Raw genomic sequence first — 12,492 nt, 5'->3', positions numbered from 1 at the left:
ACAGAGATAGTTTTAGGAAGCATATTGCTATAGCAAATGCAACTCCTTGTTCCCTTGGACACTCTGAGGCAATGATCTGGTAATTCCAGTTCAGCACCGAGATGCACATACTACCCAGCAAGGAAAAGTTACCATCTCTAGCATATGAAGCTCCGTGTTCACATTTTTCTTTTTTTCCCATCACAACAGAAAAAAAGCCAACACAGCACATTAGCTTTTCCCACAAAGCATCTGAGCTGACAAAATTTACTTGGAAAACAAAAATTAACAAAAGCAGTATAAAGAAGAATCCTGGTCAGCTTGTGACCACCGTAAGCCAAGATGGGTAAGAAAAAGAATAAAAAAATAGTTCACATCCGGCACCACAAACGCCCCTCACTTTCTTTGAAATCAGGGAATGAGAAAAAAGGTCCATTTTGCTGAGACTGTTTCAACAGAGTTTTCTTTCCCTGAACCTAGAAAATCCAGGTATTAGGGTACAGAACTTTTGTTTTATATGTATATAAATAGACATGTACATATTTATATAAATATAAAGCAGAGCATCCTCCTGTTTCTCCTCATAATTTATTATTATTAAAGCTTGTAACAGAGTTAGCTGGACTCTTCAGAAGTGGGTACTCTCTGCACACACACGTGGCACAGAGAATTTATCTCTGCTAGAGCAGAACAGCCAGCCAGGGACATGAAACGCAGGGTGACAGAGGCGGATTTGGGTGAGCAGCCAAGGAAGGGCAGGGAGCAATGACTGGAAATGGCCTCGCTTGCTCCAGGGTGGCACTCTGGCCCGCCACAACCGGTCTCTGTGAGCAGAGTTGGTGACGGCGTGGGAGGACGGCTGCACCGACCCACCAGGCCCCTCGGCAGCTCAGCTGTCCACCCACCCTCTTCTGTACCAGCCGCTGAAGAGGGACCATCCCTCGCTTTCAAAGGGAGTCCCAGTTTGCCCCCCAAGCACGTGCACGCTAGTTCCCTTTGGCAGTACTCCCCACCACGCTGCCACGGGTCTTTTTGCCTACTTCTCAAAGTCACCCATGCCACTCCCTGCCTCTGCTAGGTTCCCTCTCACCTAGTCCTCTCAGACTGCCTGCTTGCTGGTGGAGACCAGACACCTTTTTCTTTCCGACAGTCTCGTAAGACCGAATAATTTCCTCAGAGGACTGGGTTTCTCAGAGGTTTTCTGCTCTCGGAGACTGAGTAAGTCAGGGGTGGTGGCACACGCTCCTTGAGCGGTGCTAGCTTCGTTCCAGAGAGGGCAGGGGCAAAGTGCAAAAGATTTCTTGAAATCAGAAGGTATTTCCACTGCCGACAGCTCTCTTTCCTTCATGTTGTATAGCACTTATTTCAAGTAAGGTATTATTCATGTGTCTCTGCAGCCTTCACTCTTCCTGGAGTGAGTGGAGATCAGTAGATGTCTACTGGTGACCAGCTGAGCCACTTCATCATGACGCATCTTGGAACAGCTGGAAACATTCAAACCCAACTGCATTCTTCATAGCAAAAAGTGCTTTTCTTGAGAAACAAAATGAAAACAGTGTTCCCATGGAACATCTTAAGGACTCAAAAATAGTATTTCCTAGGATGGGAAGGATGGAGCACACCTACTTTATTTGGCTTTATCTCAGTAAGGAAACAGAGCTACTGGCAAAATTGGCACATCTTTGTGAAGTTGTTAAACTCGGGACCCTAGCTGGAATGTAAAAGAAATGACGGAGCAAAGGAGAACTTTGCCTTACATTGGGCTTCTGCTAGTTCTGGCGATTTCATGTGCAGGTTGTCCAAAAAAGTTCTGCTAGCCAAGTAAAGATGAATCTCTCAAATAATAAACTGTGGGTTTTCAAAGAGGCCTTTTGGGGGTACTGCTACAACCTGGTAGAGGTAAGTCTTTTCATGCCCCTCCGCTGAGCCAGACTGGAGGACAATACAGGCTCCAGCCTTGGTGCTTGAGGTGCTCTGTTTAAAGCAAAGTAAGTGGCTGCCATTGCACCCTGTAAAATAGAGAAAGAGAAAACGCTGGGCTGAAATTCACTTCTTTGATGCTTTTCACCTCCCTCTCCCTATTCAATCTCCTGAAAAAATGGACATGCATGGATGATTTCCATGAAATGATAACAACATTTAGGTTGGCAGACAGCTGGGGTGTCTCTGATTCACAGTGGTGGCAGTACATGCACAGAGTCCCACCAGGCCATTACAATGCAGCTTGAAGTTAAAAACATCGAGCAGGTGACAAGTCAAAAATCTTTACTGTTAACATGGTGCCATATTAAATTTGGTCTCTGTGGCAAGTAATCTTCCCATTTACACAAATGACAGCTCATTCTGCAAGGAAGGAAGAGGCAGGGGGTTAGATGTACCTTCACCAGGTGAACATCCTGTCTGCTGAGTTGGTTTTGAGACAGATACTCCCTGTTCACTATCCATGGATGTCTTAGGACTTGGACTGCTGTGAGGCGCTGATGAGGGTCTACATGAAGCATCTTTGACACAATGTCCTGGGTTTAAGAGGAAGAAAACAGTAAAAGGGAAAAAGTGATTAATAGCAGTGTGGGTTTTACTAAGATCTTCCTGGTGGCAGTGTCATCACCAGCATGTCCAATGGAGAGAGGGATGCACTTTAGATATGCTTTATATTTTTTAAGTATAAAGTCTGATCTCCAAAATTTTCAAGTGTAATGTTCAACTCTCGGTTGATAATCCAGTCAAAAGATAATATGGAGGGTATTCAGCTTACTGAGTGAGTGTTAATTACTGGCGACCTTATAGGGGTGATAAACTCCACCTAGAGAGGATGCCATCTGGAGGCATCTCCTCACTGACTCCAACGCATGCTTACAAGAGAAGCTTAGAATAGAAATCTAACATTCAGGTGACTAAAATTCAATGAGATCAGTTCTACCATGTCTGAACGTTTTAATTTCAAAACTGGACATCTGATAAAAAATTCATTGTGAGGCTTATAGGTGTTGGTAGCAAGACGAGTATGTTACTAGGATTGCTTGCAGCTTTGTGGTGGGACATATCAATGTTCTTCCATTGGATATTGCCAGTTGCTAAAACTGAAATCTCCTGCAGGAATCTCTAAATCCTGTCAAAGTTTCTGATTAATACCAGGCAACTGGAAGCTTGCCAGCTTTCCTCCCCATCTACCTGTGTCATAGACCAGTGCACAGCTTCATGCCCAAAAGTCTCAGCACCAGATTGGTTTTATCTCCTGGGGTTTCCATGCTTTGTGATAGATGGGCAGCCTAAACTGTGAACTGTACAGGAGTTAAAAATGCTAGTTTGTAAACTGACTGCTCCTGGTTAACTTTGAGGAGCAAAAACGTGATTCGCATATAGACCATGAATTTGTGGCATTAACTACCTTACACTTCTTTTAAAAGTTCAACTGCACCAAGACATAGTTCTGTGCTATTTAACTCTCGAGAGCATTCACAATTGATGCTGCTGTATTATGCCTTAGTTTAATGAAATAAACTACCAAAATTCCTGACGCACTATTTCATGTGGAGTGATAGAAACATAAAGAAGCAAGCTTTTATTTCATGAGGCACTGAGAAATAACCCTTCTGACTATCTCTCTCTTAAGTTTGTTACAATTGCAGGCTGCAAGCCCATTTCAGAGACCAAGAAAAAAAAAACTGAGAAAGTTTTCACTGACCTTTGCAGTATCAGATACTGAATCCCAGTTTCCTCCTGTAAGTGCATACTTGCCACTGCCAATCCTGGCCAGAATCTCCTCTGGGGTGTCATCTGGTCCATTTGCAAAAGGAGTGAACCTATTTAAAAAAACAGAAAAAAATACAGTGTAATTTGTATATATATGATTTCTAGGATCTCCTGCTAACTGCCACTGATTACAACAAGTTCCAGAATGGACCACAGACATCGCTGCTTCATTTTCACTCAAACTATACAGTCCTGTGGTTCCCCATATTAAGTTGTTCTGCAGAGGAAAAGACCAATTCCTTAATGTTTTTTAAAAATTTTTGTTCTGTTCTCATTTTTTAGGAATGAAATATTCTTTTTAAAAAATAGACAGGTTTTTACCTCTTTAATTGTTTTAACTCTGCTTTATTGCCAATAGAAGTGCCTTGATAATGGCAAGAAAGGATGAAAACAATAAAAGAGAAAAATTAGGATCTGAAACAGAAAAAAGGAAAAGAAAAAAGAACCTTTTATAATCGATTTTTCAGTGCTTTGTTAACCGTAATGTGCAAGTCTGTTGGGCAAAACAAATGATCTGCAATAGGTTATTTAAAATCTTCCTGATCTAGCTAGTAAGAAATTACTAGTAACATGCACCCAGGTTTAGTGTCACTTGCAGAGGGGGCACGCTTTTTGTCTTCATCAAGTGACAAGTGATTTTTGCAGCTGACTAAAATCTACCAGGCCAAATTTTACTCTGTGATCCTGAACGGCTGTGTAGGTTTAGAAGAAGTGGGTATCTGGGATTTTTATACATCTCCTTCCATCTGTCTTTTCTCTTCTGAAAACTTGCCAGTTTGGTTTTTAGATCGTTAAACAGTTGGTTTGGCCACAGCTTCCTATCCCACCTGGTTTCTAATAGCATGTTCAATTCCACATGCTGTTTTTCTAATTTTCAAAAACATTTCAGATTTCACAGCCCAAAGAGATACATAATATTATTGCAATCTATAACTATCAAGAGGGATGCACTAAGAGTTAAAGACTGGCTTAAACTCCAAAGTCTGTTACTACCTGCATTAACAGGATCCCAGGCTTGTGCTCTAGTCCGGGCTGCCTGAGCCCTCTCTGTTCATAGTGATGATGGGAGCAGAATAAAATCCTGGCTGCAATAATAGTCAGTTCTTACTAACTCTACTCTGGCAAGGAAGAACAAGACCATCCCTAAATGCAGTGGTGGCACCTAAAAAGTCAGCACTTCTCAACTGTTTGCATCGCTCTTACTTTCTCTTGTAAAGTGCAGAAAACAGTGAGATACAAGTTAATAGCACCTATTGGCAAATTTAATATCCGCTAACTTGTGCAATTTGTATTTCAGATTCAAATATATTTGGATTTTTTTTCACATTTAAAAAAGAAGCATTTTTAATATAATCAACTAAACAAATGTGACTATGGGTAACGTATTGATTTTAGTGTACTGATTTTGGTTGTGTATCACTGCAAATCTATGGCATTAGCCAAACAGAAACAGGGTTTTGGAGATCCCAGCAGACTTGGAGACTGCCCCAGAAAGTCACAATATATTTCAACTAATGATGAACACATTTGTATTCAGGAACAAAATAGATGGGACAGAAACTCCTGGCACCTTTTTTACAATCTATGAGGCAAGAGACATGAATAACAGAAAGGCAGGGTCCAACTCTTTGTTTTCTGTATAAATATAGGAATAAATCCAAGCTTCTTGCCACAGCTGAATGATCATGAAGCAGATTAAAGAGCTGTGAGAGGTCACTGAAAAGTTTCAAGCTGCACTTAGGTACGATAAATGTGCACGTACCATACCCTGCAGCCAGCAAGAGAAAGGAAATTCAAGAGCCTAATAACTCCAGATTGGGTTTGCACACTGTGTTTCCCATTCACCCCAGTGCATCTTATTCCTGTCCCTCACTGCTTATTTCAATCTGTCTCTTTCTCTGGGTCTTCTTGTGTCAATATTTAACTTTAGCCAATGCATTGGTAGGGGTTTTTTAGTCTTTAAAGGTGCTCAGATACCTCGATAACAACAGTAGAAGAGGAACGAAGCTGAAGAGAATACATGTATTAATTGAAATGAACATCCTCTTCTGGATAAGGTGAACATGATATGGCTCTTCATACTCCTACACTCCTCTCCTAGTGTAAAACTTTCACACTGCTTAAGTGGTGAGTGAGCCTTTTAGGAGTCTAGGTCTCAGTGAACACTTACAGGCACAGGCTGTTAAAAACCTAAACAACTTGTAAAGTGTCAAAGATATTTATGCATTCTGGAAAAACTTATTCTAATTCTATGTCTTGGCATCTATTTTCTTGTCTCATACAACAGCACATTTCTCAAAGGAGGCCAGGCAGTTTGCTGTCTCTATCTGTGACTCCTTTCTGGCTTAATCAGTGCTGAAGTGCTGAGCCCACTGGAGACTGCTGCTCTAGGAAAACTTCTTCACTCACCCTGCCAACATGGTGTACAGTAGGATCCCCAAGCTCCAGATGTCACAGGCTGCATCGTAACCTTGGCGTTTAAGGACCTATGTGAAGGCAAGAGAGAGATGATAATAGGTTAATCTGCATTCCTGAATTTTTAGCTTCTGGTCTTCAAAAAGCACTGATTAGTGTTTGTATCTGCTGACATTTCCAGGGCTTAACCACATATCTGGCTTGAACAGGTGGCTGCCTCAGGAGCAAAATGTTCAGTAGTGGTGTGGAGCAAGGTGAAGCGCAGGCTGGAGTGAGCTGGTCAGTGTTCAAGCCCAACCCAGCTGTCACCTCCACAGCGACAGAGATGAGTGCGGTTTGTTGGAGGCTCTGGGAGCCTCTCTGACCATCTGACACACAGGAAAGCAGAACAACATTTCAATGTTTTAAAATGTTTCTTAAAAAAAGCTCATTAATACTTTGAAATGTGTCTTCCTAACATAAGAGTTACTAAGGACACTGTGGATGCAACAAATGTAGGGCTGAGTGATAGTGATAAGCATGTCTGAAGTCAGTTTGGATTTGATACAACAAATGGATGCACATTAGCGCATATCTAATGTCAGACTAGTAAAGAAGCATGACAACTACAAAGGTAAAAAGCTTATTCTTATCTTACTTCTGTATTAAGAAAAGTGGCCACATTTAGACTGGATTTAACAGATAATAGGCTAAAACTTGATCCCTTTTCCCTATGGCAAAAACATGACCCATGGTACTCAGTGGAGATCTGACTAGTAAGTTCAATGCTGGTACAGGATGATGAGTTATAACAGTAAGGGTAAAATCTGGATCACATTTATGATAATGTGTACGAGAAGAAATGCCTACTTGAGTAAGTGCAGGTCCAAATGAAAGTGAAGTCACCAACTGAGGCAGCATTGCTGAGATTAGGGGAAGAACTTTGTTTCTGTTTGGCTCAGAAAAGCCCAAGGACCACCTCCAGATCTTCCATTTGCTTGTAAAAGTAAACTAAGCTTCCCTTTATTCAGTTCTGACATACAAGGAGAGTTTTGTCCCCTTCTGATGGATCAGTAGATACATTAATTTTTTGCAAAGCACATGAAAAAGGAATGTACAAATTCAGCAAGTCTTTCTCTGACCTGCAGCCTTATTACCCAGGAGTGATTTCAGCTATCTGAAGTCTATCACAGAAAAGACCAAGCACTGCTAGGAAAAAAACAGTTTCAGAAAATGTTGCCTCGACAGATTTTACAAATGATGAGTGGTAAAGCAACCATCTGCCAGGTATGCTGCTGAGCGAACATTTGCTACCTCGAAAAAAAAACAGAGAAAAAGCCGCATTTCCTCCTGTTGACAAAACTGATACAATCCTGCTTCTGCCTCTCCCTCCTGCACATCATATATACACGTCCTGGCTATTTTAATTGTTTCTATTTCTTTAGTTCTGCATTCATTCCCCCTCTGCTAATGTTAGTTTTTATGGGAAAAACTTCTTTGCTATTTGACAAACTCAGTCGCTTCTTGCTTCACCTGTGAGACTGAATACCCAACATTTATCTTTTGGTGTGGCCATTCTCGTTGCTTCTTGAACAGTTACATTTTCATTGCCATCACTGTTTTCCTCCAGTAACCAAGGACAATCTAGTCCAAGGCAAATGATACAAAAATGGGGCAGTGATGATGTTTAGTGGAGCAGGGTATTAAGCAAATGCTTACACAACTCCAAAATGATGGGCAGGTGTCGCTGTGTGCTGTCATTCAGTTTGCAAGAACGCTGCTAGATAACAAGGGCATTCCCTCTGTGCCAGTGTCTAGGGAAAGCTTTGCTGGGAATTACTTTTTATCGACAACAACTTTATCCCACGGATAACAACAAGATCTAGTGAGAGTTACCAGTTAGTGTCGCTGCTACTTGAAAACGTCTCCAGCAGGTCTGTGCAACTGTGGTTAACGCGAGAACACTGAGCTGGCAGGAGCAACTGTTGGAAAGTTTGGCTAAAAAGATTAGTGTTTGATCTAGGGGGCGGATATTATCAAACAGGAACAGTCTTAGAAACAAATCAGTCAGGGAAAGAGCTTTGCAAAAGATGCACTGGTGTCCTATTCTAATGGATGCTGAAGAATTTACCACCCATGAAGGGTTCTAGGTCACCCTAAAAGAGAATTTGGTGGGATCTGAAATACATGCATGAGCTGGTTCTTAGCTCCACACATGGCAGGGCATTGTGGTCATAAAATTCCTCTGGGTTCATCCAGTTCTGATAATGGCTCAGATCCAACCCCCTTTTATTTCTATAGGCTTTGATTTAGTGGATTAATATTGTTACAAATATGGGCTTTTCTCAGCTGTGACACAAGCAGGGATGCATATGGGTATGAAAGCAAAGAAACAATCTCATCATTTCAAATGCCAAAACAATAGTTCTTCACGGATTTTGGAGGAAAATTGCAGAATAAAATAATTTGCTTTATCCAAAAGGACTCTACTGCATCAGTAGGGAAAGCGCAGGCTGGGTTTTGCCTCCCGTCCCAGCCTCAATCTTCTCTCCCTGCACGCAGCACGACTCGCACCAGGTGGCAGCCTGCCTCTTTCTCTCAGAGCGCCTTCATCTTTGCTCATGCTCTCATCTAAACCCCAAATTAACTGTTTCCAAAATAAAGCAAGATTCAAGTGGGCAAACATGTCATCCTTCCTCCGCCACTCTCCTCTTGTGTCATCAGCTCAGCTGACTTTCTGCCGCCTTGTTTAGTTTCCTGGGCCTATGGCAGGCGTCGCAGCAGGGCTCAGACAGGGAACGTGAAAGTCAAGTCTAGGCTGGAGGGCAGCATTATACCACAGGTAAAACGTAAAAGCACTTAAGGCTTTATGTAAGCTCTCTGCCAGTTCTGGTAATGTTTCAATTGATCTCTAACGTTTCCTGCATTTGCAGGACCTGTCTTACTCATCACAAATGTCTGGGAGCATGATTTCTGCTTTCAGTTCAAATCAGAAGAGTCTGATCTGAAACTGCATTGGGCTGGCAACGTTTGTGATTACAGACACTACACAAAATAGCCCATCATGAAAAATAGCTACACCTATTTTAAGCGCATTGTATCTTGGAGAAAATCTCAGTGCTTTAAATCTTGCAAACATGATTATTTTTTTGGTTTAGAAATGGAACTGCTGTGGTGCCACAGAACTTTCTTTACTTATTTTGATAAATTTTAAACAGCTCATTCCAGTTTCTAAAATGAAAACCCAACCAAACAGCAATAAAATAACAAACCAATCTGTCTTGGCAATGGAAGAGTTTTTTACTGAAAAAAATCTGCTTTGAATTTATACTGCCCCGGCAATGGTCTCAATTTAACAAATTCTCCTTCTGATGCTGGAAGGCTGCAATTCCTGTATCTTTGGATATCATGAAAGGACCATGTACAGAGAGATCACCCCATTTTTCACTTCCCAGTTACGTACCATGCAGATGAACATTGGATGGAGGAGAGTTATGGGGAAGAAAAGATTGCTGAATGATACCAACCGAAAGAAAGTGGTATTTGACAGTACAGGACAAGTGAAGTATCGAAAGGCAATAGTTTTGAATTTTTCTTATAAGGACCATAACAAGCAGAGGCAGACACATATCTGAAGTTGTGTATTGCAAATACTAAAATTGCTGACAAGCATCACTACAAGAAATGGACAACTACTCTTGCTCCTTCATTGGAAGGAAGCAGCTATGAATGTCTCAAGGGTCAAACACGGCAAACAGCCGAAGCCATTCAAACAGCTGTGGGACCCAAACCCACTCCCTCACGGCTGCATGAAAGGAACAGCACTCGCCAGTGATGCAGAGCCACCTCTCCCCACGCTTGGGGCAGGCTGTTTGGTCTGCCTCCACCTCCCTGTCTGTAAAAATGGGAAAGCAGCCCTTTCCTACATCCCCCATAACAGTGGAGATTGGTACTAGGAAAGCCCAAGAGGAGAGATGTTTCTTTAGCTCAATGAAGTCAACAATAAAGCTCCCACTGACTTCAGTGTAGTAAGGATTTCACGCATGGATTTTTCTTTTGAGTCTTATTCCTGATACCAAGATTTCCCTTTTAAGCCTTATCCCGTTCTGACGCAATGCGCTAGAGGGGAAGCAGTCTGAGCTGAAGCAGCTACAGAAAAAAGGTATTTATTCTAGTAATGAGCCAAATCGTGTACGTCAGTCTGAGACAGACAACAGCTTCTATCAGGAGAAAAACAACTGGCCTGACAAGACCAGGAATAGGAAAGTTCCAGGAATAGGAAAGTGACGGTAACAGAGGCTGTGCAAGTGCCGGTAGCCTGGTTTCTGCCTTGCTCCTCTTGTAAAGGCAGCGAGGAATAGCGAGAGGAAGAACTGCTTCCTAGGACACGCTCATTACTCACGGCTTTGAAATGTGATCCTACCTCAGGGGCAACAAAGTTGGCGGTGTAGCAGGGAGTCATGAGCAGCCCGTTCTCCGCTCTCAGTTGCTTGGCAAACCCGAAGTCACAGATCCTGATGGAGTCTGGGTTTCCTGACTCATCCATGTAGAGGATATTACTTGGCTTCAGATCTCGGTGCACCACCTTAACAAGAAAGCAGCGAGTAACAAGTGAGGAGAGGAGGTCAGGGAGCATCCAGGCTTGGCAGCCATTTCTGGTCTGCTGCCTGAGGTAGGTCAAGAGCTCATGCCTAAAATGTTTAAGTTTTGGAGACAAGTTGCTTAAAAGTCTTGGGCAAACGAAGGAAGAAAAAGGTTACAGTCTGTTAAAATCGGAAAGAACATGTTCGACAGCCTCTGCTGGTGTGTTAAGATGGAGGCTGCTGCTCTAAGGGGGGACACCTTTCCTGAGGGTGGTCAGAGAGGGTTGCTGTACGAACACCGCGGTTGCAGAGTCTCCTGGAACCTGACGGCCCTAAATATTCAGCTGAAAGGTGAAGAAGAAATCCCATCATAGGAGGAACATGTGTAAGGGTCTTCTTGTGACTGTCTGTGTGAGTGGCTCACACCTGAAGGGGGGGATTATTTTTTTTCCACATTTCAAAAGGTATTCACAAAAGTCCTTTCTGTAGGCACACAACTTCAAGTGGCTGCATGTTTTACCAGATATTCTGCATTTCAGTGGTGGGAAAACAGCCTTTATTTGTTATAGCAAGACTGAAAAACTGTCATGAAAACATAAAAGCCCAAGCACAAAATGCACTTGTTTTAACCATGAAACAGAAGAAGCAGCAAATATTTGACTGGTCATCTAAACTGCTTGTCCCTGAAAAGCTGAAAAGGAGAGATTTTCAAACTGCCGTATACAGAGAGCTTAGATTTTAAAAGCCATCTCTTTAACAGCATGTCAGAAGCCTCTCCCATCAGCTGCTCAAACTGCCACTTCATTTGGAAAGCTGAGCATTTCATTTTCTACCTATCTGCTGACTCAGCTACCCTATTTGAAATTCTGTTAAAAGATCAGGTACTGCAGTAATGACTGTGATAAAAAGTAAAAATGTAATATCTCAACAAGGTGCATGAACTTGAAAATCAGTGTAGTTTGGGAATGAAAATACCACTTCAACATACTGCAGTTCAGCTGGGAAATGGCTAAAAAGCCTATGACCCTATTTCACACCCCAAATGTAATTATAAATATGGAGAAAGACTTTTTTTGGGGAAAAAAAAGTATTTACATTTCAGAGAAGCAAAATCACAGCTATTTCCTTTTTCTAAAAGTCGGATTTTAAGAAGGTTGATGCGGATAGCCAAAAAAGCAATGCTTACGCCCTGAGAGTGCAGGTAGTCCACAGTCCTAGTGATGGTGCACAGCACAGCGCTGGCCTCCCGCTCTGAGAAACACTTCTGCCGAAGAATGCGGTCCAGGAGCTCGCCTCCCCGCATCAGCTCCATCACCAGGTACACGTATTTCCCATCATCATAGACCTGGAAGGGTAATAGAATAAATATATGTTTTGGACCCATTAACTTGGTGAAGTTTGGTCCTTTAATCACAGTGTTAGCTTGCTTGTGTGAGATGTTGCAAGGAGAAAATACCAGCTAATGTGTGGGAAATGTGCTTATTACGCTTAACAACGGAAAAGGCAACTTTGTAAAATTACTTAAACATCACTTTTTTCTCATGTCTGTAGCAACTTGCTGATTTGTCCACACAGAAACGTAGCTTTCCTGATCTGCTATCATGTCAGCAGAGCAGACCAAGCTGCTAAAAGCAGCACCACTTCACACAGTCTGAAATGTCTGCTGGCTCTCACCCAAGCCTCCTTCTCAGTAGTGTTCTCTCTTTCCACTTCTACAGGGTAACATTTGCCATTTCAAATATCAGTATTTCCCTTTGACTCATGATCAGCTAAATGAACTGCA

The 12,492-nt window shown here is 42.2% G+C and overlaps 1 protein-coding gene across 1 annotated transcript in view; it reads right to left on the bottom strand.

Annotated features, from left to right (window-relative positions):
- Nucleotides 1–1,818: 1,818 nt before the first annotated feature.
- The window catches only part of RPS6KA2 (ribosomal protein S6 kinase A2), a gene marked incomplete at its 5' end in the record, with an annotated part of 172,225 nt that continues 161,551 nt past the window's right edge, over nucleotides 1,819–12,492 (bottom strand). Inside the window, 6 exons of the mRNA XM_082306308.1 lie at nucleotides 1,819–1,988; nucleotides 2,358–2,495; nucleotides 3,665–3,782; nucleotides 6,142–6,218; nucleotides 10,550–10,711; nucleotides 11,896–12,054. Of these exons, the coding sequence (XP_082162434.1) occupies nucleotides 1,863–1,988; nucleotides 2,358–2,495; nucleotides 3,665–3,782; nucleotides 6,142–6,218; nucleotides 10,550–10,711; nucleotides 11,896–12,054 (780 nt within the window). The 3' untranslated portion in view covers nucleotides 1,819–1,862. The remainder of the gene's footprint in view (nucleotides 1,989–2,357; nucleotides 2,496–3,664; nucleotides 3,783–6,141; nucleotides 6,219–10,549; nucleotides 10,712–11,895; nucleotides 12,055–12,492) is intronic.

This window comes from Platalea leucorodia, assembly GCF_965183815.1.
Source record: "Platalea leucorodia genome assembly, chromosome: 3".
Taxonomy (NCBI): Eukaryota; Metazoa; Chordata; class Aves; order Pelecaniformes; family Threskiornithidae; genus Platalea; species Platalea leucorodia.
Note: the sequence above shows the minus strand (reverse complement) of the source record. Positions and strands in the feature narration are given on the sequence as shown.